Source organism: Pygocentrus nattereri, chromosome 24, assembly GCF_015220715.1.
Source record: "Pygocentrus nattereri isolate fPygNat1 chromosome 24, fPygNat1.pri, whole genome shotgun sequence".
Classification (NCBI taxonomy): domain Eukaryota; kingdom Metazoa; phylum Chordata; class Actinopteri; order Characiformes; family Serrasalmidae; genus Pygocentrus; species Pygocentrus nattereri.
The window spans coordinates 3,152,990-3,170,722 of record NC_051234.1 but is presented as its reverse complement, the minus strand read 5'-3'; the positions used below and the strand labels follow the sequence as shown (position 1 = coordinate 3,170,722).

Sequence of the window (17,733 nt, the reverse complement as noted above, 5' to 3'; positions counted from 1 at the left end):
AGCTCATACCAAGTAGAACAAGGCAAGAAATGCTAATTATGCATAATGGCCCATTCTAATGACCACAGAAGAAACCCCCAGCTTCACCAGCCATTCCTGCTGAGAGTAAAATTGGCCTCTTTAGTCGAAAACTTTAGACAGAAGACAAATGACTTTAACTTCACCTCAGAAGCACCTGCTTTCCAACCAGGCAGGTACAAACTTGAGCACCAAAAATATAGATGTTCATGTTCTAAAGTCACGGGGCCGGAGGTCAGGGAACCAGCCTCGTGACCGGAAGGTCGCCGGTTTGATCCCCAGAGCCGACAGCACATGACTGAGGTGTCCTTGAGCAAGACGCCTAACCCCCAACTGCTCCCCGGGCGCTGCGGATTGGGCTGCCCACCGCTCCGGGCAAGTGTGCTCACTGCCCCCTAGTGTGTGCGTGTGCTCACTAGAGTGTTTGTGGTGTTTCACTTCATGGATGGGTCAAATTTCCCCGTTGTGGGACTAATAAGATTCACTTAATCTTAATTAATCTAAAGCTACAGGACGTTTGAGAACTGCAAACTCTCTCTTATGGCTTAAGCACTGAAAGCTCAAAACAACTGCCCTAGTATCCAAACAGCTTGTCCATAACAGAAAAATGAAGCTATATAATGTGCAGTGAATCCACAGAGCCAGACGCAAGTTCCAAAATAGAAATCTTTAATCTTGGTTTTGCTATGTACAGTAGATCTTAAAATATGCATCACTTAAAAAAAACAAGATAGGAGTACATTATGACGTAGCCTGGATCCTTGGCTGGATTGGGGTTCCGTCCGTCATAGAGTCCAAAGTATAGGATTGTATTGGGGCCAGTCATATTCAGCTGCAGAGGTAATAAATAAGCAAACAAGCAGTTCAGGAAAGACAGTTCATCAGTTATTTATACAGGGTATTCTAGACTGGAGTAACAGGTATCTGGGGATCTGTAAGCAAGGCTGTTAGCTAGCACACAGCAATGTAACAAACATTTGACCTGCTATATGAATACCGATCACTCAGCAACACCACATTCATGGTGCAATTTCACTCCACACACACTTTAATTAGTGGTGTAGGGTAGAAGCACCAAGTCTATTCGACAAGCAATATGGCAGAAATCTAATAATCGCTATCCTTCAAGAAATTTTCACAATACAAAATGTGCCATGAATTTATTTATTTACCTTCTAAACACTTTATCAGTCCCTGGATAGAACAGCCAGCACAGACCAGCATAGCTGGTCAACAGCAAAACCAGCATATGTTGTGTTTTGGATGATGATATTCTGGTCAACCAGCATGACCATGCCGGGTGAGCAGCTAAACTGAACACATTTATTTTTATTCAATATGTTGAATACTGTGCTGCAGTTAAAGGGGCTATTTTTGGTCTATTCGTAGTAAAGCATGCAGTTGGTCAGTTCTAGTACTGACGATATACACAATATGTTCAGAAAAGCACCACAATACATCACAATATCGAATATATATCGTCACATTGACCAGTTGACCAGTCCCAAGTAACAGTAGCCAAACCTGAGAGTCTTCGGCTGATCGCTGTGCATTAAAGGGGTAAATCTTTAGTTTTTATACTTCATATCACAGCCTACACTTTTCATCTCAGACAAACCACAAGGGATCGTGATGAAATCACACTGTTAAGAAAGACTCCGCTCTGAAGGCTTGAAAACACAATCACAACGTGAATCCTGTCTACGCTGCTCTACATGGTCTGTAATGCACTTTCAGAGCCATAATCTAGTGTGAGAAAAAGCAAAGAACGTGTCTGGAACCAATGTGAGTTTATAGGGCTTCACAGTGGTTCATTAAAGCTACCTCTTAATCCAACGTCCAAGGGCACTTTAGCTCACTTCAAATCAAACGCACAGGCTGAGCTTGACGCTCTCAGATCATCCTCTTCTGTCCTCCAGCAGTGGATTAGTACTCTTAGCACAGCAGCGTCAAATGGCAGAATGAAAGCCTTTGACTGACACATGGCATCCCAGCACTTCTACAGATGCTTTTCTCAACTGGACAAAACTAGTTATAAAGCACTAAGTACACAGAAAGAAAGCATTACATGTCGACTGTAAGAAACTTGAAGTTCGTTCAAGTTTAAATGTTTATGTTGTAAACAAAGCCATCCTGTGTGGGTTGCTGTGAAATACTCCACTCTACAGAAAGGTAGAGACAGGATCGTTCACAGTGGTGGTGAATGGAACCAGACGTCCGAAGAGTTTAATGCCTCACAGACTGTTACTGCGTAAAGTGCTAATGAACACGGTGCCTGATGATGAGGATTTTAATATTCTTCACCTTCTAGGTGACGTATGTTCATATTTTCAGGTAAAGTGGCGTAATATTTAAAAAAAGCCTCAGCGTGAAGTTTGAGTTTTCAGTTACGTTTACGTCGTGTGTTCTACTGGGAGTTTATTGGCTGGTTGAAGAGACGAAATCTGATGACTAACTCATCTAGACCTGGAGTGTCCCCATTATCTGATAACTCAAGTGCATGTAGGCATGTTGATCAGATTTATGACAAAATCTGACATGTCCTGAACTCAGAAGTGATGCAGCTTTAATTGGTTTCCAACTTACAAGTAGGAAGAACCCACATGAAGATGCCTCCAACTGCTAGCACTAACTAAACACCTAAAATTCAACTGTAAGCCCTTTTAAGAGTTTTCTACCCAAACACAACAGCCAAAGAACTGCTAGCTTACTGTGAGCATCCAAGCAACCCCACAGGTCCTTGATCCCTTTTAGGTGGTAAGTAGGAGATTCCAAAGATGAACATTTCTAAGCTCCCAGCTGTCATGATGGCAGCACGAGAACACCATTCTGTCATTCCAAGTAGGAATTCCCAGAATATGATCGTTTTCGTTTTTTCCTAGTTGGTGGTCGGACACTCCGAGTTACGAGCGCTAGTTGAACGCAGCACAAGTTAAGAACGTTATCACTTCAGAGAAACAACAGAGGTGGGTTCAGCAACATTCACTCTGCAGCAGCACACCTGTGGGGTGATGTCGATCCTCCAAGGGTCAACCTGCAGTCCATCACACCAGCCGCCGCGGCCATAGAGCCACGTTCCATGCTCATTGGGCACTCCTCCCTCTCCCACTCGCAGAGCACAGCCCAGAGCCGAACCTACATGCATACATTCAATGAGAAGGAAAAAAAAATTAAAATACTATTTAAAAAGTTGTATTTTCTTGTCATTTTTAAACTGGCTTTGGAGTTTGACCCAGATCTGAGACAGAGGCAGATGACCTGGTGTCCCTTTAAGCATAACGGTAGTATCTAAAAAGATTTTTCTGGAAGTAAATAAATAAATAAAGCATTCAAACCATCTGGATCACCTCATCCTAGTTGCACAACATAAACCTTTTGCTAGCACATAATTATAGTTCTACACACACACACACACACACACACACACACACACACACACACACACACACACACACACACACACACACACACACACACACACACACACACACACACACACACACACACACACACACACACACACACACACTCTCACATACCAGTTTCCATGACGAACACACTGTAAAGTGATGTAGTGGCAGAACAGATCAAATTACCTGCCACATGAATGTGATGTATCTATACTGGCATGAATGTAGGGTTATCCATTCTGCTATAAAGCCTTTAACATAAGTACAGCTCAAAAACGGCTCCATCCTGAACAGCTAACCCATATAAATACTTCAAAAACATGATGCTTTCCACTCAGTGTTGTACGCAAGATGTGTGAGACATTAACGGCTACTGTTACAACAAACCTGCATCATCATAAGGAGTTTTTTTTTTTAGGAATACATATAATAAATATACATTTTAGTTTTGTAGACCTGTAGAAAAAAGGCAAATACACATATTTATTTCTTTTTCGTAAACCCCACAGAAAAAGATGTTGACTGTTTTTCAGCCACGTGCTGCACAGAAAAATTAGGCATGTGGCATTACTAATAAGTAATTATTAGTATTTAATCATTTTTATCTGTATGTAACAGAATAGCATAGTGTAGTGTAGTCTGAAGTAGCATATATACAGAGTTTACACACGGTTCCTGTGAAACAACTCCCTTCTCTGGGAATTGGGCTCCATGCCTTGCTTGAATGTTTCATCGTTCATAAAGCAGGATGCATCGCTCACCAGCCGAGTCGAATACGCGAGAGTTGTTGTAGAGGCCGTTGACAAGGAAGTAGTGTGACGTCACACAGAACTCGCAGCATCCATTATCATCGCTGCCATGGCCGGTGATGACAGCAAACAATTCCACCTGCAGAGCACACAAACACACTGACTCCGTTTCCTGGTGTTATCGACCAACATCTCCTGTTTGAGGAATATTGTGTACAGACTGTCCACTTCATTTTAAATGCCTCATTGTGTCCATTTTATCAGCTCCACTTACGATACACAACCCCAATTCCAATAAAGTTGGGACGTTGTGTAAAACATAAATAAAAACAGAATACGATGATCTGCAAATCCTTTTCAACCGATATTCAACTGAATCCACTACAAAGATGAGATATTTAATGTTCAAAAGGATAAACTTTGTTTTTCTTATATTTAGTCTTAGTCTTATATTTTCTAAATATAAGCAAGGACGCCGCCGGCTTCTCTGGGCCGAGCTCATCTGAGATGGACTGACGCAAAGTGAAAAGTGTCCTGTGGTCTGACGCGTCCACAGTTCATACCGTTTTTGGAAATCATGGACGTCGTGTCCTCCATCTGCTGCCATCCAAGCAGCGTCTGTTTCAGGGACGTCCTGCTTATTTCAGCAAGACGACGCCGAGCCACATTCTGCACGTGTTACAACAGCGTGGCTTCATAGTAAAAGAGTGCGGGTACTAGACTGACCTGCCTGCAGTCCAGACCGTCTCCCATTGAAAATGTGTGGCGCATTATGAAGCTCAAAATACGACAGCGGAGACCCCGGACGGCTGAGCAGCTGAAGCTGGACATCAAGCATGAATGGGAAAGAATTCCTCCTACAAAGCTTCAACAATCAGTGTCCTCAGTTCCCAAACGCTTATTGAGTGTAGTTAAAAGGAAAGGTGATGTAACACAGTGGGAAACACGCCCCTGTCCCAACTTCTCTGGAACATGTTGCAGGCGTCAAATTCAAAATGAGTGAACATTTGCAAAAAACAATAAAGTTTATCCGTTAGAACATTAAATATCTCGTCTTTGTAGTGTATTCAAATGAATATTTAGTAAGTTAAAAAGGATTTGTAAATCATCGTGTTCTGTTTTTATTTATGTTTTACACAACGTCCCAACTTCACTGGACTTGGGGTTGTAGGTGCAGTTTGTAGTTCTACAGTTACAGACTGTAGTCCATCTGTTTCTCTGATACTGTTACCCTGTTCTTCAGTGGTCAGGACCCCCATGGACCCCCACAGAGCAGGTACTGTTTGAGTGGTGGGTCATTCCCAGCACTGCAGTAACACTGACGTGATGGTGGTGGTGTGTTAGTGTGTGTTGTGCTGGTCTGAGTGGATCAGACACAGCAGTGCTGCTGGAGTTTTTAAACACCTCAGTGTCACTGCTGGACTGAGAATAGTCCACCAACCAAAAATATCCAGCCAACAGCGTCCTGTGACCACTGATGAAGGGCTAGAGGAGGATCAGTACTATTGTACAGCAACAGATGAGCTGTTGTCTCTGATTTTACATCCACAAGGTGGACCAACAAGGTAAGTGTGACTAATAGAGTGGACAGGGAGTGGACACAGTGTGTGCATAACAAAGTATACAGTGAAACAGATGGACTACAGTGTGTAATTGTAGAACTACAAAGTAGTCCTAAATGGTAAGTGATAAGTCAGAATATTCTCCACAAGGGGTCGCTATAAGCACTCAAGACGCTTTTTTGAGTATCATTCAAAGAGAGGAAACCCACACCAGCAGGAGCTTATGAAAGCAAGTGGTCACAAACTGCACACATTCGACATGGAATTAAATGTTTGTGGGAACGTTACATATTGATTAATTATAATATAACAAAATTAAATAAAATAAATGACAGTTGTTTACTGATCTAAATCAATGGCAGCCCTAATTATCCCCAGATCCACACTGATGTTTTCACCTTTTTAGTTGAAGCTGGAATTTCGAATTTGATTTGCTGGAATCTACTGTTGTAATCCCGGTCAAACGTTCCGCCATTGTACAGCATCATCAGCTTGAACGGGTAAAGCTTCTCTGAAGATTTTCCTGTACAACAAAAAAAAATAAATTATTTCATAATTCATATTCAGACTGCATCTAAATGTAAGTAGCAGAGCTGCCAAGTCCCAAAGATGCAACGCTGTCCTTGGACAAAGAGAATTAAAGAGAATTTAAGGAGATGTAAATAAAATAATTTGGAGTGGCTTCGCTGTGAAATGGTTAAATGTAGAGAACGTTTTGCTTAGATATGAATTTACACCTCAAAACTTTTTTGAATGCCGGAATTCCCCTTTAAATACATCCTGATCTACAGGAACTGAACTGGTGCTCAGTCACTGCAAGATTACGTACTGAACATGTTTGCACAAGTTCTTCAGTCAACATCACTACTTCATGGCAAATGAAGCAACAGATCCAATGAGGATGTACACAGGTGATAAGAGGTACGTCCCGTAGAGACGATAAGAAACCAGGCCCGGAAATCACAAAGCAGCACAGATTTTAAGGGCTAAAAAGAAGACCGCTCTAACTTAAAGGACTGATCCAGGATTTTTAACCTGTTGCATCTGTATTGAACTAGTTTTCGTACTTAGAAAGCCCTCAAGAGTGAGATTTTCCGGTTTAAAGACAAGGAAAAGCTCTTCTGATGTATTTTGAAGGGAGAAACATTTGAAAAAGGGCAGTTACTTTAAGGTGGATTTTTGGAGGCAGGTTGTTTTACCCTGAAAAGGGTAAAAAAAAAAAAAAAAAAAAAAAAAAAAAAACTGTCTCTGGGGTCAATTTTGTGGCTTGAAGCACTTTTTTCTTTACAGTTTTGTTCTACGACGGAGAAAACTGGTTTGAATGTATTTATTAGCCTACAGATCAGCCGTTAGGCCAGCAGTCAGGATCGGTTGAAACCACAGGGATTCCATATGGTTGTATGATGTATCTGTGTAATGCATGCTGGGTATTGTAGTGAGAGAACACTGATGTATGAAACATTAAAACTACATTAAAACTGAATTCTGAGGCTAACGCTGCGCTACAGAGCACTGCACTGCAAAAAACGGCATCTTGTCAAGTGAAATGATCTTTAATCTAATCAATACATCTACCCACCCACCCACTCACCCACTCACCCACTCACCCACTCACCCACTCACCCACTCACCCACTCACCCTTCCTAAGCCGCTTCTCCTTCTGGGTCGCTGGGGGAGCTGGAGCCTATCCCAGCATTTATTTGGTGGAAGGCAGGACACACCCTGGACAGGTCGCCATTCCATCGCATCAATATATCAAATATTTCCCAATTTGAGATGGTTGTGCACTTATAAGACTGATAAGCTTATTTTTAGACATTTTACTTGGTTCAAATGATTTTATTAGGTAAACTATATTAGGTAAACTCACTACAGTGGCAATATTTTGCTTGTTTTAAGAAATGTGCTTGAAACCAGCTAAATTACCTGCCAGTATAGTGAGACAATTTGACTTAAAATAAATAAATAATTCAAAAACAAGTAAAATGTCTAGAAATAAGCTATACAATCTTATAAGTGCACAACCATCTCAAACTGGGAAATATTTGGTATATTGATTCAAGATTCAAGAGTTTTATTGTCATGGACGATACGCGATGGACTGGCGACCTGTCCAGGGTGCATCCTGCCTTCCACCAAATGACTGCTGGGATAGGCTCCAGCTCCCCCCGCGAGCCAGAAGGAGAAGCGGATTAGCAAGAGTGTGTGTGTGTGTGTGTGTGTGTGTGTGTGTGTGTGTGTGTGTGTGTGTGTGTGTGTGGATCTACTGATTAGATTTAAGATCATTTCACTCGACAAGATGCCATTTTCTGCAGCGTGTGGCCTGTGCGCAGAGATTACGCTGAAAAACGCAGCAGTAATCCTTTAAGAACAAGACCTATGACACTCTGTCTGATTCAGGCACATTTTGTAGCTCATACCAAAAGCAAGTCTGCACTCCAGCCCAGCTCCCCGAAAGGGAAATTGGTGTAATCGACCAATTCCTTTCCATCTTACCCCTCCATTTGAGGAGCTCCTGGAGACCTACTGGAACAATCTGAGATTCAGCCTGGCTACATATAACTGTAATCCTCTCGAGGTGACTGGAAGTGTAACCCAAATTTTTTCCATTATGTTTTTTCCTACACGCACCCAACTGGGCACTAATAACGTGCTAGAAGCTGCATCATTCAGACCTGCATGCTGTTTGTTGTTCACTATGACCTGCTGATGCTGTTATCAGGGTTGAGATGTTCTTTATCTGAGCATCGGAAAACATTGTGGTTGGTCCAGGGGGGACTGGGATGTTCTGACCTGAGTGGTTGCTATAGCCGAAACGCAGGTTCAGGGTCGTCATCCAGGGCATCGCCCAGGGGGCGGTCTTCATCGTCAAGGAGCAACGCGTGCCGTTCAGCAGTGCAAGGAGAGGCGACACATCCGTCACCCAACGGCCTGTACCTCTGCCAAAACAGGGACACGACACAGACAATACATCACCAACCCATCAAGCCCACAGAACTGTCCTAAAACTCAGACCTGCACATTTCCAGGATACTGCGTAGAACTGATACGCTATAAAAAACACAAACATATCACACACACGGTGAAAAGTAATGGTTGATTATCTGGACAAGGGTTAAGCCCATTCCTGGATGACAAAAATCCCCATTGAAATGGTTGCGTATTCCAGAACTAATCCCTGGAACAAGCGTTTCCTGAGTTCAGGTAGCTCTAACCTTGAGCTTAGTAGTTATTAATATTTACACCGCCCCCTGCGCAGCTGTAAGTGTTGGGGAAATCAATAGAAACCATAATAAAAGACCAAAAACAGGACTTTTTTGGTTAACTAAGCAAAAAAATTTTAAACGCTACAAGCTTAAAAGCTTAAGACCCACATATTTAGTTTTATTCCATTTAACTAGTACACATCGTCCACTTCTACGCTGGAATCCTTTCAATGGAGACGTCAGAGCCACCCGCTGCTGCGTTTCCATAGCAGCGGGTTTACTGATTGGGTCTGAACATGTTAAAGTGACCTATGAAGCAGTTATTTGTTACTAGTTAAGACACAGAAATGTAGTAAAAGGACTTTCCACACAAACTTGAGTATAAACTTATGCAAACTTGGTACAACCCAGTCTTAGGCTTAATCCCTGACCCCAAACAGACAGACAGACAGAGGCAGACAGACAGACAGACAGACAGATATAATGATCAATGATTTTTTTTTTTTATACAAATTTACAGATTACAACAATATTTTACAATAACATTACAAATATATTACATATTATTTTACATTAAAGGGGTTTTATTTTGCCAAAACTATCAGATCTCAAAATCGAGAAGCGGACTGCCTCTGCCTTTGCCGTATTCAAGAACCTCCAGATAATGGAAAAAAAAAACCAAAACCTTCACATTAAAGTGCTCTTCACACTCACAAATCTCTGGGCTTAAGGAATCCAGCTGTAGTTCTTCTATAGCACTGATTGTGACTCTTGGCGTCGAGTGTTTACAGTTAATAATTCCCTAATATTTTGTAAAACGTTGCGCTAGTAGGGTGAGCGGCTGCGCACTGCGTACCTCCGGAAGGCGGTGATCCAGCGGCCCAGCTCCAGGTTACAGTACGGACTGAAAGGGTCACAGCACACAAACAGCTGCACTGTGTGATCCCAGTGAGCGCACGTTTCATCCCTGATGCCCGGACAGGACAGAGCCGCGTCCAGCTCCAGCACGTCATATTTCAGCAAGTCTGACAATAAACAACGATATGAGGCAACAGAAGTAGCAGTTGAGCCGCTTTTGACTTTGAGAAAGAAAGCTCTGTTTACAAAGTCTGCACTTTCTGTAGTAATAATAATAATAATAATATATTATAATAATATTATCAATTATTGTTTCTCATATTGTCACCACGATTATGTTCATATCATAAAACCCTGCAACAAGAATTCTCAAACAGCTCAATTTGATTTTTTGGGTCTGACGCAGAATTTTTTCTAAACTAAAAGTTTGACTAAATACTGAAATATAGAGCACAAATGAGAAAATGAATACATGATTTTAACCAATGCTAAACTGATCAAATCAGTGCAGTTAAGTCACCACCTTCAGATTAAAGGCCATTGTTCAAAGTGCAAATCTGACTACTGTGTCCGATGATGAATCCGCTGCAGTGCGTGAAATCAAGCGCCAGCCAGCCAGTTACTCATTAACATATCATTTACATAAAGCAAGCCCTAATTCATGATGTTTGGTTGGGTGCCAACTGAGCTTTAAGACCACTGCTGTAGTTTTGAACGTACATGTATATTTAAATTGTGTACTTATATAGTCTGCAAGACATTTTTCTTAAATGAATGACACCTTATAAATAAATGTTAATGATGGTTCTGTACTACTGTATTACAGTCATAAGTTAAGTTAAGTGATACTTTTTTAATCCCACAAACGGGAAATTCCACCTCCGCTTTTAACCCATCCGTGAAGCGAAACACCACATACACACTAATGAACACACACACACTAGGGGGCAGTGAGCACACTTGCCCGGAGAGGTGGGCAGCCCTATCCACGGCGCCCGGGGAGCAATTGGGGCCTAGGTGTCTTGCTCAAGGACACCTCAGTCATGGACTGTCGGTGCTGGGGATTGAACCGGCGACCTTCCGGTCACAGGGCCAGTTCCCTAACCTCCAGCCCACGACTGCCCCCTGCCTCATAGGTCTGGTGCTCCTGTCAGAGCAACCTAGTGACTCTTACTCAAGTACATGGCTAACAAGGATCATACAGACCTTAAATGACAGTCAGCCAAGGACACGTACGGTTGCACCACGAACTGGATTAGGCTATTTTCTTCTAAATGTTTAATAGGAGCCACAGTGAAACTTTCTTCTCTAATATAACACATTATAATAAAAGACTAAAATATAGATCTATTAAGAGTATGAGTTCGCCATGTGCTGGAAGCCGAATGTGTCGCTTGTATTTGGGAAGTACCTGAATTATTGTGCTGCTGGCTGAATCATTGAAATTGCACAAAGATTAATATCAGAATTTTGCCCCCAGTGTCATTCGACCTACATGTACCACAGCTTGGCGATTCACTGGCTCATTCCAGTGGGTGTGCAAAACATGTACATCTATCTTTGTTCTTTTATTATTATGGTTATTTTCTTTTTTATTCTTATTATTGATCTTACAGATGATTGTGGTAACAGTTTCAGTGAATTAATTGCACATCAAGCTTTCTCTCATGATGTTAAGCCACCAGACGTTGACTATGACCATGGATAAAATGCCAGTCTTTTAGGGTGACAGTCCTATTAAATGGTAATGAAACCGAACTGACCTGAGGGAAGCTCCACCACAGCCTGGGCCCCGGCCTTACCCTGCATCAGCGTTCTGTTAAACACGAGCACCACATCAGCAGGCCTTCTAATGTGCTCCAGCAAGCCTGCATAGAAGTCAAACCTGGAGAGACAAACTGGTTCATAAACCTTTCTTTGAAAGCACATGTCCTTGTGAAACCACCCAAGTCTGAAAGCCTACAGAAAGTATGTAATTCAGCCCAATTTTATGATGAAACTTAGCTGAAATATTGCTTTCAGAGTCCACTTACTTTCTCAACTCCACAGCTGCAAAAACGGCTTTTTTTTTCTCTCTTTTTTTTTTTTTAACGACCAAATTGGCCAACGATAGTGAGTCTGCCCCGGTAATAAGGGCCCAGGTCTGAAAGCCTAGAGAAGGTCCATCATTCAGGCCATTTTATGATGAAATTTTGCTGCTCTCAGAGTCTGAGACTTTCTGAACGCAACCAGCGAAGATGAAGGCTAATGCTCTTCAAAGCAAAGCTTTGTGAATGAATGGATTATTTTAAAAGAAGCGGGAGCAGTTTTATTCCGTCAACATACCACTGAACCTGCCAGCTAAGGAACCGGAAAGTCGGATAGAGGAACCAACCCATCTCCGCCAGCTTCCCCTCCTGGTTTACCGCGATGAAGAAGTTTGGTGATGGAGTGACCTGGAATGACACATTAACCGGCTTCCCTGTCCTGTTAACCAAACATATAAACATAGATACAGAGATAATATAAGGGTATATAGGGATCTATAGGGATATACAAGTTCACTGACTTGTTTCTAGCAGTATCTGAGCTCAGGACTGGCTTGCTCTAACCTATCGGTAACTAGATTACTAAACAAATTACGTATTGCTCATCTACATGATTTCTCATGCAAATCTAGCGTAGCAACAAAGGAGGAGTTTGATTGCATCTGACTCCAGTGACACGTGGTGATTCTGTGATGGTTGTGTGTGACCAATCAGCTATTACTAACTCCACCCATACTCTCCAAGTCGGATCACTTGGCACCCCAGTGAATTTTACATGAGTGCATTTTAACAAGAGGACCAGAGAGTCTTACGATAGAGCTCGCACTACAGCCGGCTCGATGTGCAGCATAGCAGCAGGAATGCTGAGGCTGGTGTTACATTCATCCCCAACACAGTTCATATTCTGTATAGGGTTCCCAGGCAAGGCATACACCAGCACCCCAGAAGCATTAGATTCAGCCATAGCTTTCATCTGTGAGGGGACAATAAAAGCAATTCAGGTTAAATGTTAAGTGAAAGCAGGAAAACTAAAACTGGAGAGCAACATTGAGGTAAAGTATCTTAATGTTTTCTATGATGGGAAGTGGCTAAACTGCAGATCTACCAAGATAGATAGATAGATAGATAGATAGATAGATAGATAGATAGATAGATAGATAGATAGATAGATAGATAGATAGATAGATAGATAGATAGATAGATAGATAGATAGATAGATAGATAGATAGATAGATAGATAGATAGATAGATAGATAGATAGATAGATAGATAGATTCAACTTTATTGTCATTACTCAGTACAAGTACATGGCAACGAAATGCAGTTAGCATCTACCAGAAGTGCAAATAGTAGCAAATAGTGCAAAAAGAGAGTGTGCAAGTGTGCAATAAATAGGCATAGTGCAACATTACAGTATATAGAATAAATTACTTATAGATATGCAAAAAAATAGATTATAGATGTGTAGATATATACATGAACATGTTGGAGATGTACACTGTATAGAATAACTGTTGCGATGTGTTATTTACATGGCAGTAGAATGTTACATTTGTGCAGTGGTAATAATGATGAATAAAATAAAACAACAGCTCTGATTGGTGAGTGTAGTATGAAAGGCAAGTGACCTAAAGGCAGGTTTGAAAGTTATGCTTTAACGGCAAAAGAAGACATTTGGTGTGGGTAGCCTGCACATCTGTGAACACCACTAATGCTAAAGAGTACATACGCATTTTGAAGCGACACGTCATCGCTGTTAAAAAAATAAAAATAAAAAAAATCCAAAATACAAATTCTAGAAGATAAGGCAAAAACATACTTAACTTTGAATGCATTTCCATATCTCCATTTTTTCAAATGTGGAAAAAAATGAAGATATGGAAATATACGACATGCTGCCCTCTAGACAACATCTTTTTCAGGGATATTCCTGCTTGCCTGTTGAGCAGCTGAAGAGTTAAAACAGCAGAAACTGGTCTGCAGACGAGACGAAGTTCATGCTCTGATCTTTAAAAGACGGCGGTGGGACGGACGTCCAGCTTATGTGTCTCAGAACACGACGTCTTCCTCTCGGCCTTCTTTAATAAGGACGTGTGAAGGACGTTTTCCTGAGTCTGACGTCATTTTAAAGCAGTTAAAAACACAATCACCGCTCACTGCTGCTCATCTCACTCTGACTGGACTCACATGATGCTGGTTGTCAAGGTAACGTCTACACTAAGTGGTTCTCTACGCATGCACATAATTTTGGATCGGATTACTTGCAATGAGCACGTAAACAGAGATTTCCATTGGCAACAATCTTTGCATGTAAACACAGCCAGTGTTTCTACAGTTCCAAATGTTTTGCAATTGGGTTTGTGAATTTGATTTTTGGCTAAACTATTCCTTTAATTAACTTGCACCTTAATTTACGTCTTACCTTTGTGAAGAAAGAGCAGCCGCCTTCAGACACCCAGGCGACAGCTCCTGCAGCCTTAGGGACGGGTTTACAACCATCACCCGCTTCAGCCAGAATATACGATGTAGTATATTCCCACCGTCCGTTCAGCCAGTCATACTTCGCGTTCAGACGCTTCGCTATCACTGGCACAGCCCAGTCTGAAAACAAGAAGCACATCATAACGTCAGATGAAAGCGGTTCCTTCTTCAGAAGTGAAGTTTACGCATACAGAATAAATTAACACCCCAGCTTAAAGTGCTTAATGTCTTTGAAATTAAATTTCCTCTACAGAGGAGGAAAATTCCCTGTGCCACCCTCGTCTAATCATGTATTAAATTAAACGTATGCACTTGAGGAAAAGCTCAAGAAACGCCATCTCACAGGCCTAAATTACAGCAGCTGTCTCTTACTGTGTCCCTTATTATGCCCACTGTTCTTTAGCTTTGAGCACCGCGGGACTATGCTTTACCTGGAGAGGTGAAAACTGCCTGTGCAAGGCCGCAGTTGTGTCCTCCACACCCCCACGAGTAGAGCACTCTAGGGATCCAGTTCCCCAGCGCGTGGACAGGAATGGACGAGAAGTGGACTCTGGACAAAATCTCCTTCCCCCTGATGAGCGCAAAAAGATATGTTACATGATCACCGGCGCTCATCGTGCTCCCAAAACGGTCCACTTCTCAGGACACTTTGGCCATGCGGTCTATAAGACATGCAATACATCTACTAGGAAACTACTAGGATTTGCATATAGCCACTTAAAGACGTGCAAGAGATTTGCATACACTCACACCACGATACACGACAACAATAAGAGAGCCACGCTCAAAATTTCACCACAAGGCAGAAAACAAAACTTAATAACAAATATGGATGGTCGAGATAAAACTCTACCATATCGTCAGCCCCTAAAGAACTCACCAACTTAACAAGAGAATATAATTAGTCCTGATTAACTGGATTTAATATACAAAAAGTTTGACAAACTTCATTGGATTTGACTCTTTTAATAGTACTTTATGAAACGAGGCCCTACTGGAGCTGCTCGTATTTAACTTTATATAATACTGTGATGCACATCACGTATCGCAATGTTATAGTTTGGCCCCTAGTGTAAACAACAACAACAACAACAACAACAACCAGTGCATAATAACTACATAAACTGTATAGTAACAAGTAACTCATTGGATGCCAGTCCATACTGACATCATCTTATTTTGCTAAATTATTGTTTTTCTTTTATTACTAAGTATTTCTTTTCATGTTTCTTGGGACATGCTTTATTTTTCTGCAAACGTTGAGAAAAAAAGCTCATCGTTTTTTTTAGTCTTTTTTTTATTCCTACTTGTTTACAAATCAGAAACCTCAGAAAAATGATTGTGATGCGTATCATGCATCATGATATAGTTTGGCCATATTGCCCAGCCCTAGTATAAGCAACTACAATAACAGCAATAGCCAGTGTGCAGTAACTGTCTAAACTGCATAACTGTACGGGAACAAGTAGCTGATTGGATGACAGTCCATTATGAAAAAAATATTATTTTACTAATTTTTTTTTTTTAACTAAGCTTTTTTTTTTTTAAGACTTTATATCCTTTTTCCCCACACAATATAGTAATACTGGTGCATTTTTTTTTTCATTCCAGCTTGTTTATACGTCTCAGAAAAACTAAATATCGTGATACACCAGAATCGAGTACCGTGAAGAAAAGTATCGCGATGCTGCTGCGTGTTTGTTATATCGCCCACTTTTACTACAATGTAACTCAACACGACGAGCTGGTCGTGCGGTTGTGAGGTCGCTGGATGCAGCATTTTCACGAACTGAGAGTACAAAACGGCCCCAGCCCCTCCCAGCGGGACCCCCACCTGCCCCCGGCGGCTCGAGCCACCTGCTCCCGCATCCACAGCGCCTGCTCGCCGGCTGAGTCGTCCATGGAGAGGACGAGGACCTGGGCGCTGGGCGGGAGGAACTCGACCAGATCCGAGAGGGACTCGTTGGAGGTCCAGAGGCACTCCAGAAAGGCCGACTTGTTGGTGAAGGCGTGGATGATCAGCGAGGACCTGGAGGAGCCCAGCGGCGGGTAGATGAACTCTCCATCCAGGAGGGGGACGCGGAAAGCTGGGGCTGGGTCCCCGGGATCGAAGCCTCCGAGGCCGGACCGAACGCTCCACAGCTTCGTATGGGGCAAGTCTCCCTTCGCGGCAGCGATGACAGCAGAGCAGAGGAGACAGCAGGCAAGAAGCGGCGGAAAGCGAGCCATGCTGGACCGCAGAGCCCGTCCGGACCGCCGAGCGATACCGAAAGCAGAAGTTGGCGAAGTTTTAGCGCCGCAGCGTGGAGGGAAAAGGGGGCGGGGGCTACGGTGGCCCAAGAGGGACGCCACTTTTAAAAAGTCGATTTTTTGATGCAATTATTCATAACAATCACAACACACATCACTACCACCTCTTAAAATGACAAAATACAAGAGTAACTCACATAGGACAATAAATAATCAAAAACACGCCACTACTATGACACTAAATAGGTAAATGAATGCCAGAAAATGAATCGATGCCATTATTGATAATCACAACGTGCATCACTGCCACTAATAAACAGTAGAACAATATAGATAAATAAGTCATTTTTAAAAAATCATATAATGATAATTGGACCTTGGTGGGTTCAAATTATGTCGCAAAGCTCCAGATATTTGCGGAGAGTATCGCTCCTGTTGTCACGTGCCGTTTCTGTCTTAAACTCCAGCGTTTTCAGAATCGAGTGTTTCCATGAATAAAATGTTTTGCAGATAATAAACAACTAGCATCTTTGGAATAAACTTCAGCTGAGACCAGAAAAGAGACACAAAGACGGTCATAAAACAAGTGAGGCGCTGACTCACAACTCGTCCATGTCTGTGTCTTTAGTCTGCAACAGCAAAGCAGTACCAGGACAGAAGGGGGACGGCTTTGCAGACAGAGTTAAACTCCTTAAAGTGAAGGGAAATGTCCCAATTGGCCCCTCCAGGTACTCCATGTGCTTTTGTTTTGCTTTCTTGTTTTATTTCTTCCTGGTCCTGCCCCCTTGTTTCCAGACCCTGCCTTTGATTGTAACCACCTGTGTCTTGTCACAAAAGCATATATTATTCATAACTATCTCTCTTCCCATATATCAATACTCCAACAAAAATTTGACAAGGTGTCAATCATTAATGCTGCTCCAGGCCCAGCAACCAGCCTCTGGTTATCTTATTAGTGGACTCTTTGCATCGGCTGCTCTTCTGTAGGGTCAGCAATTATAAATGAAGTATTTGCAGTTGAGTCGAATGCAGTTGATTGAGCTCTGAAGAGTCAACAGAGACTGAAAATGACCCTCCTTGTGATAATTATCCCTAATTAGACAGCGAGGAGACTGATTCACCACTGATTTAGCTCCTCATCATTATCATCCATCATTAAACCCATCAGGGG

The 17,733-nt window shown here is 42.1% G+C and overlaps 1 protein-coding gene across 1 annotated transcript; it reads right to left on the bottom strand.

The window, feature by feature from the left end:
- Positions 1–666: 666 nt before the first annotated feature.
- Positions 667–16,628, bottom strand: si:dkey-256h2.1 (uncharacterized protein LOC337520 homolog). Its single transcript, XM_017686187.2, has 12 exons — positions 16,147–16,628; positions 14,744–14,883; positions 14,254–14,432; positions 12,644–12,804; positions 12,130–12,270; positions 11,568–11,689; positions 9,803–9,971; positions 8,534–8,679; positions 6,138–6,262; positions 4,190–4,316; positions 3,020–3,153; positions 667–850 (listed from the first exon to the last, which is right to left on the bottom strand). The coding sequence occupies exons 1-12, from the start codon at positions 16,539–16,541 to the stop codon at positions 731–733; spliced, it is 1,959 nt and encodes a 652-aa protein (XP_017541676.1). The 5' UTR covers positions 16,542–16,628; the 3' UTR covers positions 667–730.
- Between the last annotated feature and the right edge of the window lie 1,105 nt (positions 16,629–17,733).